A 23,221-nucleotide genomic window follows, 5' to 3' on the forward strand; every position below is an offset into this window, starting at 1 on the left:
AATAGTTACACAAGAAATTTGATAGTGATGGCAGGGGAACATCACCCTATCAGACTTGGCCACTGTTAGGAAGATTAAATTTAAATCCTGCCATGCATGGAACAGCCTCATTTATCTGTGGATGGTTATTAAAAACTACATAGTAAATTGCAGTCAGAACTCAGCCCTCTGCAACTGATTTCCAAGTTCTCACAACTCTGTATTAGAGTAGAATGCTTTCTAGTAAAATTTATTTCTAATGTTATATAGAGAAAAGCAGAACAAATGCAGTTATTCTTCTCAACAAAGTTCAACCGGATGCTACTAAGGGTTCAAAGAATTTGGACTGAAATGGTTCTGTGCACTGAAAACCCAGTGGTAAATGGCAGAAAGGTTAAATGTGATCCATGGCTATTGCTTTAATAGCCCATGCATTGCTCTCTTTGCCTTTCCCAGTTTGCTTTCTTGGAGCAACCAGTTCTTTGTGTAAGACTAGCGGGTCAGGCCTGAGAGTTTCTCGTTGAAACTCTTTCCAGTTGACATCGGATGCACATTTAGGTTGTTAAAACCAAGAGCCCTTCTTCAGCTACGAAATGGTACACTTTTACCGTCAAGCTTGGCTCATGAGAACATTCCACCCACTATTCTGGACAACAAATAAAACCAGCCCAAATAACAGAAAGTTACCTGTGGTGCTTCCTAACTCCACTTTTCAAAATCTATGTAGCTTTCTTTTATTTGGCCACCATTATAATATGAGCTAACCAACAGAGAAAGAGCTGCTTGTAGCTTTAGAATGCAGGTGGATAATTATTTCCATGCTCTCAAAACACCTTGAGTTGAGAGCTCCAGATAACTTCAAATATCTAAACATTAGCACAGTACAAAAGATAGATGTAGAGCAGTAAATCAGCTGTGCCCAACACTTTCTTCTAAAAGCTCGAGTTGCTAGATTGAAAATTTGTGTCTATGCAGTAGCAAAAAAAAAAAAAAAAAAAAAAAAATCCCAGACCCATTAGCTCCTATGTTGTCTCTTTTGGTCTATTGTTCTTTTGCTGTCTGATTGCCATAGCGGGTCTTTACAGTGGCTAATTTACACAGTGGGCATCAACTTTCAAACCTTAATCCTTAGATTACTTAACTCCCCTCTGTTTCCACTCAGTGTCCCATGCATCCAAGATAATACTCTTAGCATTCTCCCCCAGGATGTTGTCATCTCACTGCAAGAAACACAGAAATTATTTCCCCTTCTAGACCCACTAAGGGGACCCACTAAGGACCCACGAAGGAAGGGGTGTTGTGAAGTGGTTATGTAATTATGTAATTGACTTTTGATTCTTAAGAGATAAGGAACATAAGACGTGCACTTCCATTATGTAATGACATAGTGTTAAGTGAATGGTAACCCCAGTCAATTAAAAAATATTTGTGAAATGATCATACTCACTTTGGAACAGTTTTGAGCTCTGTCAGCAAGAGCCCTTAACTTCCTTAAGACATTGGTTCTCTCAAAAGATCATCTTATCCAATCCTTATATTTTACAGGCAATAATTCTCTGGAGCATAGAGAATTTAAGTCACTTACTTGAAGTTACATAATCAGTAGTTAAGATTGTCTCCATGTCCTGCCTCATAAAGTTATATCTCCTCTAGGAAAATCAAGAGAGCTTACTTTCTTGAAGTTTTGCTTGTTAGTAGGATGTATAACCTAGGGAAAAGACCCAGCAGCATCTGATTTTACTCATCTCCCCGATTTCTCTGGAAGCATACTAGATAGCTATTCCCATCTCTTTCTCTCTTGTGGCTTTATTCTTTAGGTCACTAATAGTGAACACCATTGCTTTACAAAGTTATTCTTTGCACCACTAATAGTTCTTTGATGTCACTTTCTGTAAAAGTATCACAACAAGTTATTCTCTAGAGACTTCTACATACTTAAGTCCTTGCTTTTAGATTTTTTTTTCCCTTCCAAAGAAATGCCTTAAGGACTTGGTTAATCAGAGCTCTTCAAATATGAAGGCTGTTTAGAAGTTAAAATGCAGACATTCTCTAACACCTAAGCTCTGCATGCAGTATCTTTGTGTCTTGATTTATGCCCGTTAGCCAGATCCACAGGATATGTTGGGAAATGCCTTTTTATTTTGCAGTAATTACTTATTGGGTACTTATCCTGTGCCATACTCATGTGATTACTCATCTGGTCAACACTGCCCACAAACTGAAGGATCAGTGACCAAAGACAGTTGTACACTGTGTGTTCCTGCCATGTCCAAATCTTAGCTGTACTCAACAAGACCAAAAAGAAGAAAACCCAGAGAGAATAGGGTTTATTCAGAGTAGTTACAAATGCTATTCATAAGTACAAAGGTAACTTGATTGGGGTTGTTGCATATGGCTTTGCAGACTCCAGGGGATACTATTTACATAGACTGTGAGAGGAACCACATCCCCTAGAGTTGTATAAAGAAATAGCTCTAACCTTCAAGCAGACAGAAGCATGGAACAAAACAGCAGGTTCTCCTGTTTTTTTGTTGAATATTTTCCAGGAAACAAGACATACCCTGACATGCAAGGAAAATTTGGGTTGAGCCAAAACAAATATAAAAACAGAACGGGTATGATAAGGGCAAAATGATTTCTCTAAGTTTTTATGATACTGTACCAGCCCTAGGCCTTAACTCAATGTGTATTTCCATTGCCTAGTGTTTTGCCTATTGGCCCTTCAAGCAAGAAAGAGTGGTGATGAGTTACCACTATCAAAAAACTCTGCTTAATCATCCAAAATAACAAGGATTTTCCTAGTTCATTGTTTGCAAGGGCTAATATGTTTTGTATTGTATAACGTATCATTAAAATCAGCTTTTTTTTTTCAACAAAGGGGATCCACGTGAGCCTAGCTCTACACCAGGTGATTTTGCAAAGACAATACTTCGTACTTATGAGTTTTAAGTTTCAGCTTACAATACTATCCATCCATCTGAAAAAACAAATATGACCTTCTGACAAATAGCATTGGGGGAAAAATAACTATAGATTAATACTATGAAACAGGAATAAAACTAATGCACAAACGTTCCAATGGAGTCACTGCATGTGAGCACATTAAACTTCTACGTGAAGACAGAGATTGTATGTGGGTTTCAAGGTTTCAGCATGCTGGCTTTTTTAATTAAATGTGGTACAATCACTAAAAGTAAAACCTTTAATGTTTCTCAAATCTTTTAAGATATTTCATATGGTCATCGCATATGGTGTGAAAACTTAAAAATCAAGTAACATCCATCTGAAACAGCACAAGCAAAATATATCATTATCTGTTTACTAATACCATGAAGAAATAGTATGGGAGCCCACACTGAAAAAATGTGACATCGTCTAGAGGAGATATTGAAAGTGATCAAGTGGTCACTGGCCCTTCCTTCCATTTTCAGAGCTGCTTGTAACTCTTACTTTGTAATCCTCATCTGCAGCCATACTAGTGTCAAATCCTTGTCCTAACACACCATTTTTCTCTAATACACATAGTAGGCTCCCTGGTTCTGAAAGGACACAGTAGAAAGCTAATTCTGGTGTCTTCTGGCCTGCCTGAGACTGTGCTAGTAACATCTGCCTATTCAATGAATACAGAGAAAGCCATTTTTATTCACTCTGCGATGATTAGTGGAGCCGTCCAGTTTGAGGTTAAAATGTAGAATAAAATAATAGGGTATGAAAAAGGAACAAGGTGGTATGCCTGGGTGGCTTAGTGGTTGAGCTTCTGTCTTTGGCTCAGGGAATGATCCTGGATTCGCAGGATCAAGTCCCACATTGGACTCTTTGCACGGAGGCTGCTTCTCCTCCCTCTGCCTATGTCTCTGCCTCTCTTTCTGTGTCTTTCATGAATGAATGAATGAATAAACAAACAAACAAACAAACAAATCTTAAAAAAAAAAAAAAACAATGTGATGATCTCCTCCAACAATTGACTTATGGTACTTTAAAAAAAATTTCTGTAGCGTCAATGATGAATTAGGATATTATATGAAAGAAAATGACATGGGACAGAGATATTCAGGGAGCACTTGTAATTTAACAACTCAGGCAAATAGCAAAGGAATCAAATAATTTAGACTACTTTGTTTTTGATAGGTACTTATTAGATAACTCAAATATCTATCATGTTACTTTTAGAATAGGAAGAACATCCATTTTATTCCTGAAACAGGAATAAAATTAATGCACAAATGTTCCAATGGAGTCACTGCCTGTGAGCACATTAAACTTCTACATTGTGTGGTCCTAAAATCCATGTATTAGAAACTGTTTGGTAGCTTTGGATGTGCCTGTAAAGTAGTTTATTACTCTCTTAACATTTCTGGCAATATATGTATATGTTTGTATGTATTTTTAAAAATGTCTGTATATGTAATGTCTCCTTTGATTGATTAACATCCAGTGAAGTTTATCTCCATTTTATGAATAAGAGTTTATGGCTTACTCAAGGTCACAGAAGTTGGATCACAGCTGGGATTTAGTTCACTACAAGTTCAACTTGATTTTGCAGAAGAGCCCCTTGGGAAAATGCAAATATCCAGACACACCTGCCATCCTGCCCCTACTACCCCAGTAGAGTGATTTAGTAGGTCTGCCTTAGGTGACCTGGGGTTGTGAAAAAACAGAACCAAAAAATGAACATACAAAACCCAAACAACAGCGACAAAGAAAACCTCATAGCCCCTCTGAATATCTCATTGTGTAGTAATAATTTCAAAGTCAAAGGAGTTTGAAATAAATCTGTAGGAGCAACCTGGGTGGCTCAGCGGTTTAGCACTGCCTTCAGCATCCTGGAGACTCAGGATCGAGTCTCACGTCAGGCTCCCTGCACAGAGCCTGCTTCTCCCTCTGCCTGTGTCTCTGCCTCTCTCTTTCTCTCTCTGCGTCTCTCATGAATAAATAAAATCTTAAAAAAAAAGAAAAAGAAAGAAAGAAATCTGTAGAGATCCTAGGATCTCCTATAGAAGTTGCTTTTGTGCCTAAAGAGTAGCTTGCTTATAATTTCCCATGTTCACTGAGAACCAAATATTAACAAACTTCTGTTTAAGGATTGCATTGTGGTTTAATGTAAAAATATATAGGATTGGGTTCGTGCATGCTTATTCAACTTTCTAGTTGTAAAACTTTGGGCACATTAACCTCTTTCAGCCCAAGTTTACTGATATATAATGTAATTGTAATGATTAACTGAAATAAAATATCAAAAGCATTCAAAATGATGCCTAGCAGAGAATAAAAGTTCTCAATAACTCTTAAGAGCAACTCTTTCCAGAACTAGGCTTCTGGTTAATTAGTGTTTTAACTATATAATTACAATTTATATTTTCTTTCTCTTTTGTCATATTTGCAGGGAAATCACTTTGTCTACCATTTGATCATATGCATTTATCCCTAAGCATCTCTCTTTACTAATCCATAGGCTCCTGTGCATTGAGTTTTTGGAATGACTAGAGAATTTCTTATAGCTCCGTCCCTAATATATAGCAGTTTTATTTACAAAAAGCGAAGAATAATCTCATGATATGTGTCTTGTCCATGCAGACATCTCTGCAATCTTTTGCTCCTCATGGCTCAGGTCAGACACAGTCAAAGCTATGCAGTTATAATAGAGCATCTTGATGTCAAGTGCATGATGGGCAAGCTTTTCATCTTGTTTGCATAGTACTAGTTTCCATTGATTACAAAAATGCCTTAATGGCATTGATTTATGAATACTGTATGTTCCTTGCAATGAAAATATGTTTTAAGGGAAAAGAGGGTGTTTTCAAGATACAGTGAGTTTTAGTGTTGTGTGTGTTCATGTTCAGCTGTTTTTCCTGAACAGCTTAGAGGATTTATGGGGTATATAGAGAGGAAGTAGTTTGGGATGTCCGGCTGCTACCACCTAAAGAAACTCTGGTACAAAGAAAATAGAATTTTGGTCATAGGGGCGCCTGGGTGATACATTTGGTTAAGTGTTTGACTCTTGATTTTGGCTAAGGTCATGATCTCATGGTCATGGGATTGAGCCCCACATTGGCTCCATGCTTGGTGCAGGAATCTGCTTGAGATTCTGTCTCCCTCTCTCTGCCCCCCCCCACCGCCCCCCACTAGTGTGCTCTGTCTTACTCTCTGTCTCTCTCTCTCAAATAAATAAATTAAAAAATATACTTTTAAAAAAGAATCCTGGTCATAATGACAGAGTAAATGTGCCTTTGTGAACAACAGAAGCAAAATAAACCTTCTTAAATAATTTATTACTCTATAAACACAATCATAAAGTGTCAGGGTACCAGTTCAAGAAAAAGGTCCCACTGCTGCCAGATTCTGCTGTCAGTGGCTGCAGGGCCACAGGAGGCAAAGATAACCAAATACATTTTTAGTACCCTGGTCACCATTCCTCCTACTGATAATTTGTTTGGCTCCTTCCTTGCTATTGCCTAAAGACAAGCATCAAAGTTTGGCAGCTGTAGGTCTGAATATTCTGTTTATTTTATCTTTAGCTTTCACAACTGCAAAGGAAAGCCTGAGTTTTTAATAAACATCCCAGCACTGGTTTATGAAAGGGAGAATGAGTTAGATAGTGATGTATTTTTTCAGAAGCCTTCTTAAGGCAGCTGTGGATGAGAAGGTCCAATTTGCATTGGAACTGCTAACTAGAACTCAGGGAAATCCCATCTGGTTTAGAGAAGAGTAAAATAAAATAAAACAAAATAGAGAATGCAATGCCTCAATACTCAGTTTACAAAATATTTACTCAATGCCTGCCCTCAGAAATGATGTCACTGAGTGAAATCATTCAGCAGTAATTTCCTGAGCTCTTACTATAAGTCCAGCTCTGCTCCAAGTATAGTGGAGAACAAGACAAAGTCTCTGTTCTCATAGAGTTAATTATCCATTGAGAGAGAACTGGACATAAATGAAAGTGTAAGAGCTATGTAGAGAATCAAGATCAGTTAGTGAGCAGGTTGCTACTTTACTAGGGAATTCACAGAAGAACTCTCTGAAGAATAAAATTAGGGGAGAGGCCCGAATCAATGGAAGAACCTAGCAAGGCAGAGAGCAAGGAAAGGAGTGTTCCTAGAAGGAAAGCTAGAGAAGTATAGCTAGAGTCTGAGACATCCTGCATCAGCAGAGCTATAGGGGATCTGTAGGAGATGAGATGGGAGTCACAGTAAGCAGCTGGCAGATCACAGAGTACTTTCACAGTAGGTCAGGGTCCAGAGTTTGGGTTAGAGGATGTCTTTAAATATTTTAAGCCAGAAACTGACGATCTGATTTATATTGTATACTTCATATATATATATATATGTGTGTATATATTGTATACTTTTGAAAGCAGTTTGGCTCATTATGGAGAATGGATTTGGGGAAGTGAATAGTGAAGGTGGGAAAATCAGTTGGGAGCTACTACAGACTTGAAGCAAGGAATTATGGTGATTTATGCTATGGCATAGATAATGGCATTGGAAAAAGTAGACATGTGAAGAATTTGTTGCCAGAGTAGAGCCACTAAAACTTCCTGGTACGCTGGATATGTGGAGGTGAGACAGGGTAGGGGCCCAAGTAGATGACTAATTAGGGGTTTGTACATCTGAGTCAGACCAAAGAGATGGGAAATCCAAGGGGAGTTGCAAGGTTAAGAGCCAAATAAAATCCAAAGTTCTGTTTAAGCCTTTTTGCATTTGAGAAGCCTCTTAGATATTGAAGTGGAAATGTTGAGTAGGCAGTTGGAGATGAGGAACTGGAATTCTGAGGATGGGTAGAGGTGATCTGGAAATCAGTCATATAGATGATAGGCATGCATAGCCAAGAGGCTAGATGGGATCATCAAAAAAATTAAGACAGCCTAGGGCCATGCCTGGGGCCATCCAAGAGACAGAGAGATGAGGCAGGAAGTAAGGAAGTAAGGAGGAATCTCAGGCTATTCAAGCAATTGGAACAAGACATTTCAGACAGGGCTTTCACTTTTCTGACTGGCACACAGGTGACTTTTTATGTTGATAAAATGAGTATTTTATATTACCAACTATCTTGGATTTTAATAGTATTACAAGGGCATAATCATTCGCAAATAGCGAGCTTTATGCACATATTACCCCTAAGAGTCTACCTGGAGGCAAGGCAAGGAGCAGGGTAACTGTGGCTAAGTTCATGGCTTTGAGGTCTATTTCTACTGCTCTTTCTCATTGTTTCACTTTATATTCCTTCTTGATTAAAGAAACTAGTGCCAGCAAAGATAGCTTTTTTGAATCCCACCCACTTCACAATGCAGACTTCCAAGAGTTGCAAGCTGTTCTATTTTTGTAATTTAATTCAACACATATGCACGGAAGACCTATGGTATGTCCTGCTCTATGCTAGACAGATTAAAAAACACAAAATAAGCATACAGATTCAGCTTGTGAATCAGGGAACTTTTAATATCCTGAGTGAAGAAAGCCTTATTTGCACTGATACCTGATTAAAACAAAATTAAAAGAAGAATAGTAATTCCTGAAAATTTCTTAATGGAGTTTTCCTTTTGTATATCTTAGTGTATTAATGCTTTGGGCAGGAAGGAGCTAAAATACTATCGGGACCCTCTGTTCCCTCATGTCTTCATCTTACCCCACAGTTCTGATGTCTATTGAGATAGGTGTTTCCAAGGAATTTCAGGAGTTGGAGTGAAGAGCAAGTGACTTGACTCAAGTGACATGGTTTGCTAGAGGACAAGAGCTCACCTCCAGGTCTGTGCTCCTGCCACTAAATAAATAGGTTCTTATGAAAATGCATTTAAATAAGAGCTCTTCAAGAGTAACTCTAACCCACACAAAGAGTAAAATAAAGTAATTATGAAATTACCTACAGAAATTATAAAAATTCACTGTTACAAGATGAACTAAGAAAGCGTTAGAAACTTAGCATTATTAGGTTAGGGACAGAGCTTCAACAGAAATGGTAATCATAGATATTCAGGTTAGGGTTTTGGATTGAGGTTGTCTGGTTGGTGCTGAAGCAGACACTCCAAGGATCACACTTGGGGTAGGACTGACCTCAACTGTCTGGGATTCAGCCTCCTCTGTTGAATATGAAACCCTACTTTTAGGGGCACCTGGGTGGCTCAGTGGTTGAGTGTCTGTCTTTGGCTCAGGTTGTGATCCCAGGGTCCTGAGATCGAGTCCACATCAGGCTCTCTACAGGGAGCCTGCTTCTCCCTCTGCCTATGTCTCTGCCTCTTTCATGAATAAATAAATAAAATCTTAAAAAAAAAAAAACTAATTTTATAACAATGCTATAGTGTCAGCTTTGAAAACAAAAGTAACAAATATTTGGAAAGCTCTTAGAATTTATTAGCACTTTGACATTAGAAATCGCATGAGTCATAAAGCCTATCCTGTGAGGTGGGTTAATTGAGCAGACATCATAATCTCCATATTATACATGAGGAAACTAATTCAGGGAGGTTAAATGACTTGTTCAGATTCTTAACAAGCTAGTATAGTGGTCACTACTACATCTAGGACTGGACCTTGGGTCTCCTGACTCTAAAATTTCTATCTCATATATTAAATACCAGGCACAAAGCAAGCCATGATAGTGATGCATGATTTTAATGCTTTTATGGAAGCCATAGCCTAGTGCAGGGGCAAAAAAAAAAAAAAAAAAACATAATTAAATATATTAACCAATTTACTCACTCATTAGTTCAGTCAATAAATGTTTGGTTTTTAGTATTCTAGTTAGTAAGCAAATAAAGATAAAAAGACTTCATATTTGTACTAAAGTTCTTGTAGCCTAGTTGAGACTAAGAAGAAAACAAATTGAGTACAATGGAGTATTGGAGTCAGCAGAAATCTGTGTAGGGCATAGTAGGTTCACAAACAAGAATGGAGATGGTGGGACTGAACTAAGGCACAAGTTAAGGATTACATGAGTATAGGGAAAGAAGTCATTAATTTAAGGTCCTTTCACAATAAATGTTCTATCCTATTAAATTGTAATGCTATCCATTGTAATGTTATATCCATTCTTATCTACTCGAGTATGAAAAATTACCCTAAACTGAGAAGCAGATCATTAATACAGAAATACAGTTCTGAGTCTTGGGCTTGATGATGTCCTGGACTATCTTGTCCATCTTGGAAGCTTAATTATCTATCTCCCTATCTCCCTAATTTTCCTGTCTCTCCATATCTATCTACTATAACAACATGTGGAAATTGAGTTTGGGAACAGATAGTACATGACTTTTTACTTGGGGCATTTTTGTTTACCATTATAAAGAAAATATGAAACTGCTTATTTAGAAACATATACCATGTATGAAGCAGGTTTCTTTACCCCTTCTCTGAGCATCACTCATTTCTGAGGAAGAGGTTGCAGAAGGCAGAGTATATGCAAGGTTCATTTTTTAACACATATGGCAGCCATTCCCATATTCCTGGATTCCATATGCATTCTTAAAGGCCAAACCATGATTCAGAACTGAGACAATGGTTCTCCCAGAAGAATCCTTCCCTTCTTCCCATAGACACATAAGCAATCAGTGAAATGTTTTTGTCTCTATCACTGGGGGGACAGATGGGGAGATGTACCTCATAGATCTAATGCAAAAACCTTGAAAATCATCGGTAGATATTTGTTCTCCATACTTCTCTCTTAGCCTGCCCTACTTGGAATGGTTCAAGTGTCTCCCTGGAATTGCACTCAGACTCCCAGAAAGGTTTACTCTTCCTTCCTCTCTTCACTATTTTCCCTCAGAAATTTAAAATATTTGCAGTTATACAAAGTAGTTCATTCAGGCCTTTCTCTTGGACCTTACCTGTACACCCTGAAGACAATGCCTCTTAGCAAGCAAGATCCACTCTCCCAAAGAGGCAGGTCTACCACTTGAGTTACTTCAGTATGTCTTTGGAGTGTATCAAACACAACTCCAAACAATTTAGAAACTTACTTTTCTTTGAAACAAGTGCACTCCTCAAGATGAATTCTGACCCGTGTAATTCTATCGTACTGCATTTGATGTTTTTAAAAGTTTGACTTGACATTTAGACAGTGTTATTTGGATATGGTGGGATTAAAAAAATGGTTGCATGAAAATATGCTGTTTTAAGTCAAACTATTGTATTATTTGTTCTCAATGGCAAGCATAACTCTAAATTATTCTTAAACACCCACCAAGTAGAAGCATAGGTACAGAACCATGTAGTTACTTTAGTTACTACAGTTAGATTAATAAAACCTAACATGGGTACCTGGTAAAAGATTAAAATAAAGCTGAGACATGATTGTGAACTACTAGCAATATTACTTTGTATCTTCATTAGAAATCAAACAAGCTTATATATGTAACTGATGGCTAACATATTATGAAAATGTATATGCGCTATATTTAGTCAGTGTTGGCTTCATTTAAAACTATGGCTTCCATGGGTTTAAAAAATACATATTTTATTTGCAAAGTGACAACCATTCATTTTGCTATGTTCAGTTGTTTAAACCAGTGATTTCTATAATGTAAGTGACATCCTACTTGTATGATTTTTAAAACAGGTTACTTTGAAATCAGTAAATTACTCAATAAAAACTTAGGAGACCGAATTTCATGATCTGTCTTCCTCAAAACACCTCTTAACACCTCTTACTATCCAAGAGTATGTATATACTGGAAGTATCTTACTCTGTAAGTCTCATACTTAGGCCAGTTACGTTTCCTCCTTTAAAAAATTGTCTATGAAACAAAAAAACAGCCCACCTGAGTGTTACCAAAACTAACTTTGTTCTATAGAAGTCATTTGATGCCTTGTGAGGCCGTATGAACATTTGTAGGATCTTCTTATACCATACAATTCAATGTTAAAAGTATAATTATTCAAAAAAAAAATCAGTGGCAACAAGGGTTTTTTGTTTCCTATATTGAGATTCTTTTCCTCCTTCTAAAACCTCCTAGCTACCCTTTGTGAAGTTCCTAAAATAATGATTAACATTATTAAACCAGAGACTAAAAATCTTGGTACGGACTGACCCATGGGGACACGTTACTATAATTATTTTAAAATAAAATAATAAAAGGGGCGTCCCATAGGGGGCCAGAGTCTGACTCATCCTCACAATGTATTTCCTTTTTGTTAAAGTCACCCAGAAAAGTTCTTAGGAGTGACTAGGATTGTGTCAGAACCAGGTGTTCTCAAGTGTCTTACCTTTGTGGTTTGCCTACCTGGGTTTCCGAGTCCTTGGTTGGACATTAATGTTCCCACAGGAATAAAGTATTGATTATAACTCTTAGGATCTCTTCCAGTAGAGGCTGAGGCCATTTCTAAAACACACGTGCACGCATGCATGCATACGCATACATTCACACTCTCCTCCTCTCCCTCTCTTTTCCATTTTTCTCAATATAGATTGGACTGAACATTTGTTTCCCACATGAAGACTGGTATAGTTTCCCCCAATGGCCTTGGAGTAAACCACGCTCATTTCCCGACTATCCTGTACTTTACAGATACTGACATTGTATCACTGTGTTCCTTGGAGTGGAGAGGGATTTTGCTCCATTACTAATCAATCTATCTATCATCTATCTATCTATCTATCTATCTATCTATCTATCTATCTATCTATCTTATAATCTATCTGCTATTCCATTCATCAGGCTCATTTTATGAATACCTTATTGTCACTTATGGTACTCTGTCAATTTGACAAAACCACGGAAAACTCATATGGAACAATGCAATTATAACCTCTCTATGACTTACAAAGTATGCCTTCCAAGTCTGTGAATGAATATGGGATAAGTTTTCTAGAGCAGAACCCATGAACCCATGTATATTTTTACCTCAGTTCTTGCCACTACAGGCTCTACAGGCCTCACCATGCATACACATGTGCACATCCCTTCCTTGTTGTAATTGGCAGGAAGCCTTGGGATGTCCTTTGCCCCTACTGGAAAGGCATGAAAAACTAAGTCCAGTACCTTCCTCCCACCCCCAAATCAGTTTTGTCTTCCTGACCTCTCCCCAACCCTAGCTTGCTGTTCTGTTTTTCTATTTTCCCTAAATGCAACTTACTTTAAGCATGTATTAATTTGATTACCATTCCTACAGTTAAAGGATAATAGAAGATTACCCATTTGTCAGTCTTAGCCACTTTCTTCTCTTTCAAATGTCTACTTATGACGTACATCCAGACTGCACGCCCTTTTTATTTTTTTTAAAGAAGCAAAACCAAAACAAAAAAAATTTAAGAAAATGCAAAATTTCTTTTTAAAGAAAATGCAAAATTTGTTTTCAATTTTGGCTATCACCAAAGGGGAATCAACAAGCCAGAACACGAAAAGCAAAAAAAAAAAAAAAAAAAAAAGTGTCCCCTGACTGCTCTGTCTGTGCCTCTTCAGCGTGTGCATCTGGTTGTTCATCTCTGAAAGTGTGTGAAATACTTTTTTTCTTTAAATTTTTTTTTGTTCTTTTCTCCCTTTTTGTTTGGGAATTATTAAGTGCTTTTTGTATTATATCTATCTATATATATCAATATGTTTCTTTTAATTGCTAGATCTTTAACTTTAGATTTGGTTTTATCCAAAATTATGAGAAAAAAAGAGTTATGAATTGTTTTCTGCAATTTTTCCCTACTCCCTCTTTAAATGTGGAACAACTTCAGCTGCAGTATCTCCACATCCACATCTTTGAAATTAGTGCCTTCTCTTTGGGAATCCCATGCACCATGGGTGGCAGGGGGAAAATGGACGAGGTCATTTAAACAGAACCATTGCTCTATAGGGAAGTGATTAGTTTCCCAGCAGGTGGGCTCCCTATAAGGTTTTGCCTTTCCATCAGCTCTGCAAGTCTCTAACCACCACCCCCAACTCTAGATGGGGCTGTGTGGCTGCCGGTGAAGTTGTTCAACTTGAATGCATAAATCTAGTCTCCTTGTTTTTGCTTTTAATCTTTTGATCATTATTAATAGTACTATTATTTTATGTATCTTGGCTACTTTTAGTAGGAAAAAAGTTTAACTGTTTTTATTATTTGAAACTCTTTAATGAAAATGTAATGATTTTTGGAGTAATTGCATGTTGAAGAAGTTGCAGCTTAGGGTGTGTGAGATTGTGTTAGAGTTCTGTTCTTTATTTCTGTAGATGGGCATGTGTAGGCTCATTTGTTTTTGTATATTGCCCATCCCTTCCTTACAGCCAGAAGCTCTAATGCAGCTAGATCACTCCGTGCCGCCCTTACATGGACATGGCGACTCACTTACACATTCACCCCCATCATCTTCATCTCTTGTGTAGTACACTCATAAATACAACCCTCCCCTCTCTGCATCTTTCCTTCCCATTCCCCCCCTTCTTTAGCATTGTTCAAATATATGTGCTGTCATCCATCCCCTTAAATTAAAGAAATCTAAAACTTGTCAAAATGACAAAAATATTTAAAAATTAAATATATATCTGAGAACCTATATTAGTGCAGAAGTTCATTCAAAACCCTCCAGATTCAAGATTTTTTTAAAGGCAAATTCTAAAAGTAAACAGGTTTTTTTTTTTTTAATTTTTTAAGTCATTGCAATCGGAATTATTTTGAATTCAAAATCGATGCTCTCCTAAGCCCCTCAAAGTAAAACTTTGTTGAAGTGCAGATTTTTTTTTTTCTTTTCATGTTATGTGGTGTGGATGTATGTGTTGTTGCCTCCCTGTATCATCCTCTGTTGTAAATTATTATATTTGAAAAATTAGACATTTTGCTCAAAAGTTTTTTAAGAAATGACAACAAAAAAAGCAAGTTACAAGAATGTGGCAATTCTATTTGTCCAAGAGCATTCTTACACAACTTTCTTTTGTAAATTTTTCTTTCATGCCAAAAAACATGCGGGCAATTTGTTGATGTAAGTTGACTATAAATTAATACGGTATGCTTTTTCACTTAAGTTATTTTATCTATATGGAAATAATTTCTTTCTTTGTTTTCCAAAAACAGCCTCTATTTTTTTATTTGCTTTTACTTTTTTTTTTTTTCCTGTCATTATACTGTGAATGCCTTGTTGATGTTATTTGCTTTCCTTTCCTCTAGCTTACTTTGGCCTTGATGTTGGTTTTATTTTCTACTGTATGATTTTGAAAATAGTATTAAATATTTTATTTTCTTTGTGTCTCTCTGCTTAATTTTCACTGTTGTGTTCTGTGCTGAATTGCTTCTAATGATCAATGTGAACTCTACAGTTGGTAGAAGGGGGTAAGTTGTTCTTACCATCCAAAGGAAGCCTAGCCTCTTTGCCTGAACCAACCTTAATACCTTGAAAGTCATGGTAGGCTTTACAGTGGGATATTAAATTGGTTACAGCCAATGGGAGGCCTGGGCACCCCCCAGAAGAAAATGAGTTACCTCCAAGTATTGTCATAATGCATCCTCATTTAATTCCTTAGGAAGCACTCAGGGAAATCAGTCTTATCGTATTTTCCTTCAGCAAAGGGAAATTAAGATACTCTCAAGTGACTATGGTGGAGTTTGGTTATCCAGGATTATGCCACCACCATCACTGCCGACTACAAAATCAATTCTATAAAGAATGAAGGCATCGAGAGTCCCAGGTGTTTCGAGTATGTTCCTATAATAATGATGCCTTCCAATGTATAGAACTTACTACTGGTGAAAGCACACACATATACACAGAAGGTACACAATTCTCTCTCCCCTCTCCTTCCCTGACTCTTTCTCTCTCTGTTTCTCTCTGTCTCTCTCTCTCTCTCTCCCCACCTTCTCTTTCCCTCTCCCTCTTCCTTGCCTCTCTCTCTAAATCTCTGTCTATCCCTCCTCCCCTTTTACCTTTCTATTAATAGTTGCTATTTATTTCCTGGATTTAATCAAGTGAACTTTAGGAGTATCCTAAGGATTCTTCTACCAAGAAGCAACATGATATTTTCACATCTAAAGTTGTATTTAGGAAATCTTTCATGTAGGTAGGTACTGCCTTAGAGGTGAGAATATCCCTTGACTTTAAAGGTATTTGGATTAATGTTGCTTTATGCACTTTGGAAACATAAGATCAGTAAGAAGTGCTATACAGTTTTTAAATAAAGAGGTTGTTTCACTTTAATTTCAGGCATTGTGTTATCTGAAACTGTTACAGAAATAATCAGATTGAATGGTGGTTAACAGACATGTTTGCAACCTAGCAGCTTTAATGAATGGGCTTTCTCTGCCTCAGTTCACGTGATTCTATATTGTTTCATGTGTTAGATGATATTTTGGGTTTAAAACCAAGAACTTCCTAAATGGGGTGTTATTTTGTCTAATAGAATTGATTTTTGTGAGGAAGCTGTCCATAGGTCAACTTAATAAAAGGTTAATTTTGTTTTAAAAAGATACAAGCTCTTTGAAATCTTATAAATCATTCTTCTAAGTCTGCATTTAAAATAACCTGAATCATCTAGATCCTATATTATTATACTTGTACCTTAGCATGAGGTTACTATGTTAAAAAATGGTAAGAAGAAAGTAATGAATGGTTTCAGTGTTTACAGGCCCAAAATGTTAATAGAAATAATACTAGTAATTAGCATTTTGGAGTAACACTGGGTTCTGTGCTAAATACTTAATATGCTTTACAATTAACATTAACATGCATTAAATTATTATTCACACTGGCGGTTTGAGATGGACTATGTTATTACTTCTATTTTACAAAAAGTTTAAGAATTTTTTGCAAAACTCCTAGGGCTAGTAAGCCACAGAGGTGTGATGCTAACCTGGAGTTTGAGTGACTCCAGAGGCAAAGCTCTTAACCAATAGGCAAATGAAAAATCCCACTGGACATTCCTTATTTTACAAGGTAAAATGATACCAAGTGTCTTTGTCCCATCTTATTGGGAATATGTTAGAAAATAGAACCTGAAGCTTTTCAGAATCAATTCCATTTCAGACAAACTAGGGAAAACATGTCCTACCTAGAGATTCGCATCTTATTAAAATGTAAGTGAAGCCCCTTTGAGACACTTGAGTTTTTCTGGAGTCTTCTCCCCAGGTACTTGCCATATTTGTCCATGGCTATTTTTTCTGAAGGTGGAGAGGAATTGCAAGCTTCAGGATATTTATGTGCTACAAGTACACACTGCTTTGGCACCAAACAACTAAATGAATATCATTCAACCACTAATTTAGAAGGGGGAAGGATGATTTTTCTGTATTATGTGAATTTCTCAGCAGAGAATTAGAAAAATGCAAATGAGAGGTAAAGGACCTAAATATACATAAAATAAATTCAAGGAATTGGAGAATGGCATCCTCTCTCAGTCTGGCTCTTTAGTGTCATTGTTTTGGTATTTTTGTGACTTCTTAGACTCAAATATATCCAGAGAGGCAAAGGTTGGAGCCACATTGAAATTTTGTGCTGCTCTTGTTTTTTGTTTTGTTTTGTTTTGTTTTTCAGATGACCTACTACATTCACCATTACCTGCAACATTCTCACAGTTCAGAAAAGTTCTATTAAATTTTTAATACACTGTCTTTTTCGATGGCAGAGAGCCCCTTTTGCTGGATATCAGCCCTAGACACATGAATTATATATCTATAAATACACTCATAAAGCAAAAAAGCAGGGCAGCCTTCAGGGCTAAAATAGACCTTTTATATCCCTAGTGATCTCTCTAGTTTAAAGAAAAGCACAACGCTGTCAAAAAGGGGTATATATTCCTGATTTAAAATGCTAACGTTAAGGAATAAAGATAGTTCTTATTCCGAGCCAAAGAAAAATTCTGGGGATGGAATAGGAAATTAGGGTGTTGTTAGCCTGCAGGGTTTCTGCCTGTAGCCCCTTATGATTTTAGGCTTCTTGCTTTTGTGAATACTTTTATAAGCCTAGACATCTGGTAGATCCCTGACTCCATAGTCTTTGGGCATTGAAAAAAAGTATCAGCTGCTGCTCTAGCATTTCTGAGGATAATCACTTTGGATTAAAACAAATAAACATAAAATCTTAAAGAGGTTTCCACAATCTAAGTTATTTCTCTTAAGGATCTAATTTTGAGAGAAATGTATCCCTCATCTCAAAGGATGTGTGCCCTTGGACTCCCTAGGACACTATAAGCATCCTAAATTTTAAAGATGGGAGTTGATATTAAAATTGATTATACATGCCAACTCACACACACCTCTCCCAAGCACCTTGCACATTTACAGTTCTTCAAAATTTTCTAATTTTCACTGCAATTCCCATTCATAATAGTTTCCATATCCTAATTGACTTCCTTTTAAACCGAAGATATTCTTCCAATTTCTTGAGATACCAAGAAAGGGGGTGGATTATGAAAGCTTTTCTCCCATTTCATTGATGAACCTACCACCAAAATTGGGGCTCACTTTCCCTGACAGGGAGCATCATTTATCATTTTTTTATTACTGCTGCCAAGATTAATAACAAAATGGCAAAGCAAATTGAAGATTAGTAATCTGGGCAGATTCTTTGACTTCAACTCTGAAATAGCATACCCACCATTTTAATTTTAAAATAAGCTCTTCTCATTTCACTTAAGGGCTCACCAACCTTTTAGAAGCTCTTTATAAGTTGGCAAGCTTTAGGACTCTCTTTCCATTTCATTGTGAAAATGGTTTTACTCATTTTTTTCAATCCAAGAGAGATTAAAAGGTATTGAATTGAGAAGTGAATAGCAAAGGAAAGTGGGGGCAATTCAACCGCAGAGTGAGCAATTTGTGGATTTTGTAGACTTTTTACAACAAAGACACTGCAGAAGTTTTAGCTAGGTTTGAAAAAAAGAGGGAGGAAAAGGAGGCAAATTTAAGACTCCAGTTGGGTGTCACAGATGGTACACTAAAATTGCAAATGAATGCCACTCTGTAATCATGAAGGCAGTAATCTTAATCTCACTTAAAGGGACACCAGCACCCTACTTAACAATTTGCCTTTATATTTAAGTGTTCTGTACCAGGCTTTTGCCTTTTTGCAGATTGGTTATTCTTTGTCCTTTATCCCAGTTTCCTGTCTACCTAATATACGTGGAGTAGATTTTTATCATTGGAGCAGATGACTCTCAGGGTTTGTGCCAGAAAAGAATACACAAACTAAACCTTTATTCTAGGTGAGATGGGTAAGAAAAAATCCTGTCTTGTTCTCTGAAGGAAAGTAAAGTCATCCCTGAGTAATCTCTAGAGGACCTTCAAACAAATTGCATTGGCCTTCTCTTCTCTTCTCACTGCTCTTCTCGTACCTAAGTACTTAAACACTGCTTTTTTTCACGGGTCACCTTAAATATAAAACTTGGGACCACCACCACCTCCTCCCCATGGAAGAATAAAGAGAAAAGTCAACTCAGGCTTAGTTTTAGGATCGACTTACCTTTAGGGAACTGGGCTTCAAATCCCATTTATAAAAGCTAGCAAAAGTTGTAAATTATACATTAAATATGTTGCAAGATATATGTATTATATATGTTCACAATGTAAAAAAAAAAAAAAAAGAAAAAAAAAGAAAAAAAAGTCATGCTGGTCCAGTAAAGCAAGTCTGAAGCTTGACAAAACTGCAAAGATCATTTCACTCAAGAGTTTGACACTCTAAGCACTAGAAAAGCACTATGCTTGGGGTTAGGGCATAGCCCAAAATATCATCTTGAAATGTTCAGAAGTGTTCATGTTTTATTTCTCTACATATGGTAACATTATCAGGTGGGACAAGATGATTGTATGTTCCCTTCCAAATGATACACATTATGTACATTATTGCCACCCTCCCCAACTCCATTTCTCTCTACATAACACAATGTTATTGGCTAGTTAACTGTGGAGCAAAGCTTCTGACATGAGTACAAAGGGTTCTTCTCAGGTGCTTTGAAGGTAGGCAACATCTTTCCTCTCAGGGGGCCATTCTCTCAGCTTACAGAAAGCTGAGCTGGGGAGTTCTCTTTTGTGAGTCAGTCTTTGTAGGACGAACCCAGAAAAACCGTGTAAGCTCCAAGACTTGTCCACGTAGAACTTTGCAGTATTGAGTCACATGTCTGTCTTTGTCACCAATAAGGGGCACCAGGGCAAAAGTCACATCTGACTTTTCATACACTTTTGACTATATGATAGTAGATCTTCAAATACCAATCATCCCATCAGGGCAGTTACTGTGGAGGGCAGAACTGACAAGAATATCATACCTGGCTGAATGCTTAATGACCCAGTTCAGAAGTAATATCATATTAGAAACTCAACTGTCTAACTGGGACAGGGAAACATCATACCATCCCTGCTAGAGGATTAAAACAAAACAAAACAAAACAAAACAAAAAAACAGCTGCATTGGAATAAATTCAACGAGGAGACATGAACTGTGGCTTCTGGAGATTCCAGAGATTCTTTGTTTGAAAAATAACATTGTGAAGAGACAGAGAAGAGAACTTGATTATCTTGCTTGCATACATGAGTAATAAACATGGCACTACAATTTGGTAATATCCACCATAGAATATTTATGGTACCCGTGATTTACAAGGCACTGTGATTTACTGAACCATTCTGAACTTTCTTTCCTGACCTAGTCCACATGTTCAGAAGTGTGATAATTAAGGTCTATGGATAAACCAATTTATTTTTCCCACTGTAGATAGGAATTGCTGATTTTATTTTTCTTTAAAGATTTTATTTTAAAAAAAGATTTTATTTATTTATTTGAGGGAGAGACAGAGCAGGGAGGGGCAGTGAAGGAGGGGAAGAAGGACAAGTAGACTCCCTGCTGAGCTGAGCCAGGAATCCTTTGGGGCTCCATCTCACAACCCTGAGATCATGACCTGAGTCAAAATCAAGAGTAAGATGGTTCACTGAGCCATCCAGGCACCCCAGGAATCTCTGATTTTAAAAATTCAGTTTGCGGGCACCTGGGTGGCTCAGTGGTTGAGCATCTATCTGCCTATGGCTCAGTTCGTGATCCCAGGGTCCCGTGATCAGTTCCTGCATCAGGCTCCCCACAGGGAGCCTGCTTCTCCCTCTGCCTATGTCTCTGCCTCTCTCTCTCTCTCTCTGTGTCTCTCATGAATAAATAAATAAAGATCTAAAAAAAAAAAAAAGCCACCTCCGTTTGCTATCTCTACATTTCTGAGTCTAAGTTTTCCATAAAGCATGGATATCTAGTCTGAGTATTTTTAAAATTTAGTGTCCAGCTCAGCATATATTGCATATAGCATAAAAGCAATGCATAAGCATGAGATCAATGCAAGGCCAGTTGTCATTTAATAGATGAGAATTTCTGGAAAGGCACAAAAAGGGTTAGATGAACCTTTTTAACCTCTCCTGAGTTCCCCTCACTTAGCATATAGTAAATGAAGACTGAACTTGATAAATGTTAAATAAAAGGTAATAGCTTAAAATGCTAAAGACAAGGTCTCTTATGTTTACTGATCTTGATCTCTGTAACATGGAGAATACATCATGGTCATCCTCATGGGAGCAAGTAAGTAGAAATCCAAGAAGGCAACAAAGAAATGGTAGAGCTCACAGATTAGTCACATGCATGAGTACATGTACACACACACACACACACACACACTCACAATTTTGATAGCCAGTTTTTACAACAGTAACATGGAATGTCATTATCTCATAAGCAGATCCTGGAAACAGCCTACTTGAATTCTACCTAAATAATTACTTGGGAGTATCTTTAAAACCTAAGGATTTCCGATTTTGGTGGCAAGAGGCATATAATGGGCTCTAAATCAGTGTAGGATGGTTAGGCTGCAACAAGAAAGGATCCATGTGCGGACCCGGGTCACTTTATTATAATTTCTGATGCCTAACCCATGAGGTGCAGTCACTGAGAAAATGACTATGAATTGTGTCTATCTACAAAAATACTAATTCTGTTTTTCTTTTTCTTTTCAATCCCAGGAGGTGAATTAGTTATCCCTCTTCTTGTAGAAGACCCTTTAGCTACCCCTCCTATTGCTACTCGTGCACCTTCCATTACACTCCCCCCTACCTTTCGCCCCCTCCTCACCATTATTGAGACCACCAAAGATTCCCTGTCCATGACCTCTGAGGCGGGGTTACCTTGCTTGTCGGACCAAGGCAGCGATGGTTGTGATGATGATGGCTTGGTGATATCTGGGTATGGCTCAGGGGAAACCTTTGACTCTAACCTGCCCCCTACTGATGATGAAGATTTTTACACCACCTTCTCCTTGGTAACAGATAAGAGTCTTTCCACTTCAATCTTCGAAGGTGGCTACAAAGCACATGCGCCCAAGTGGGAATCCAAGGACTTTAGACCTAACAAAGTCTCCGAAACTAGTAGGACTACTACCACATCTTTGTCCCCTGAGCTGATCCGCTTCACAGCTTCCTCCTCGTCTGGGATGGTGCCCAAATTGCCAGCTGGCAAAATGAATAACCGTGATCTCAAACCCCAGCCTGATCTAGTCTTGCTTCCGTTGCCCACTGCCTATGAGCTAGACAGCACCAAACTGAAGAGCCCACTAATTACTTCCCCCATGTTCCGTAATGTGCCCACAGCAAACCCCACGGAGCCGGGAGTCAGACGGGTTCCGGGGGCCTCAGAGGTGATCCGGGAGTCGAGCAGTACAACAGGGATGGTCGTCGGCATTGTGGCTGCTGCTGCCCTCTGCATCTTGATCCTCCTGTACGCCATGTACAAGTACAGGAACAGGGACGAGGGGTCCTATCAAGTGGACGAGACGCGGAACTACATCAGCAACTCGGCCCAGAGCAACGGCACGCTCATCAAGGAGAAGCAGCAGAGCTCGAAGAGCGGCCACAAGAAGCAGAAAAACAAGGACAAGGAGTATTATGTGTAAAAACAAAAAACAAAAACAAAAAACAAAAAACAAAACGACACCGCTAACAATCACGCGAGTTTGTGACACAGAATTATTTATATGTGAATCTATCACACGCGCTTGGAAAAGGAGATGCCACAGATGTCAGAACTGTCATCACTACGAGATGGGGTGTACCATGACTACGGTGGGGAAAAACCATTTTTAAGAGGACAACACGCGCGCGCACGCAAAGATGTACCTACCTACAGAGTTCGGCTATGGCTGCTTGGACTTCAGTCATCGCTCGGAGACAGGACATTCTCTCTGCCCTGCTGTATCATAAAGCACACACTTTGCGCTCTGGAGCAAGCAGATGGCTCCCCCACTTTCGCGGACTTGGAAGCTTCCTTCTCTTGAGGACTTTTCACCCAAGGTAGAAGACTTCATGGCTTACTTGTTCCATAACTCCAAGTGAGTCTGTAA

At 37.9% G+C, this 23,221-nt stretch overlaps 1 protein-coding gene across 25 annotated transcripts in view; it reads left to right on the forward strand.

The window, feature by feature from the left end:
• NRXN3 (neurexin 3) overlaps positions 1–22,809 on the forward strand; it is a 1,529,630-nt gene extending 1,506,821 nt beyond the window's left edge. For 10 of the 25 annotated variants that reach the window (XM_072839530.1, XM_072839531.1, XM_072839534.1 and 7 more), the window contains one exon: positions 22,473–22,809. In XM_072839530.1, the coding sequence (XP_072695631.1) occupies positions 22,473–22,774 (302 nt within the window). In that variant the 3' untranslated portion in view covers positions 22,775–22,809. Of the gene's footprint in view, positions 1–14,164; positions 14,434–21,848 lie in introns of those variants that run through there. The other 15 variants (XM_072839517.1, XM_072839521.1, XM_072839520.1 and 12 more) reach the window with 3 other exon arrangements.
• Positions 22,810–23,221: the final 412 nt, after the last annotated feature.

The sequence above is a fragment of the Canis lupus genome, chromosome 9, assembly GCF_048164855.1.
Source record: "Canis lupus baileyi chromosome 9, mCanLup2.hap1, whole genome shotgun sequence".
Taxonomy (NCBI): domain Eukaryota; kingdom Metazoa; phylum Chordata; class Mammalia; order Carnivora; family Canidae; genus Canis; species Canis lupus.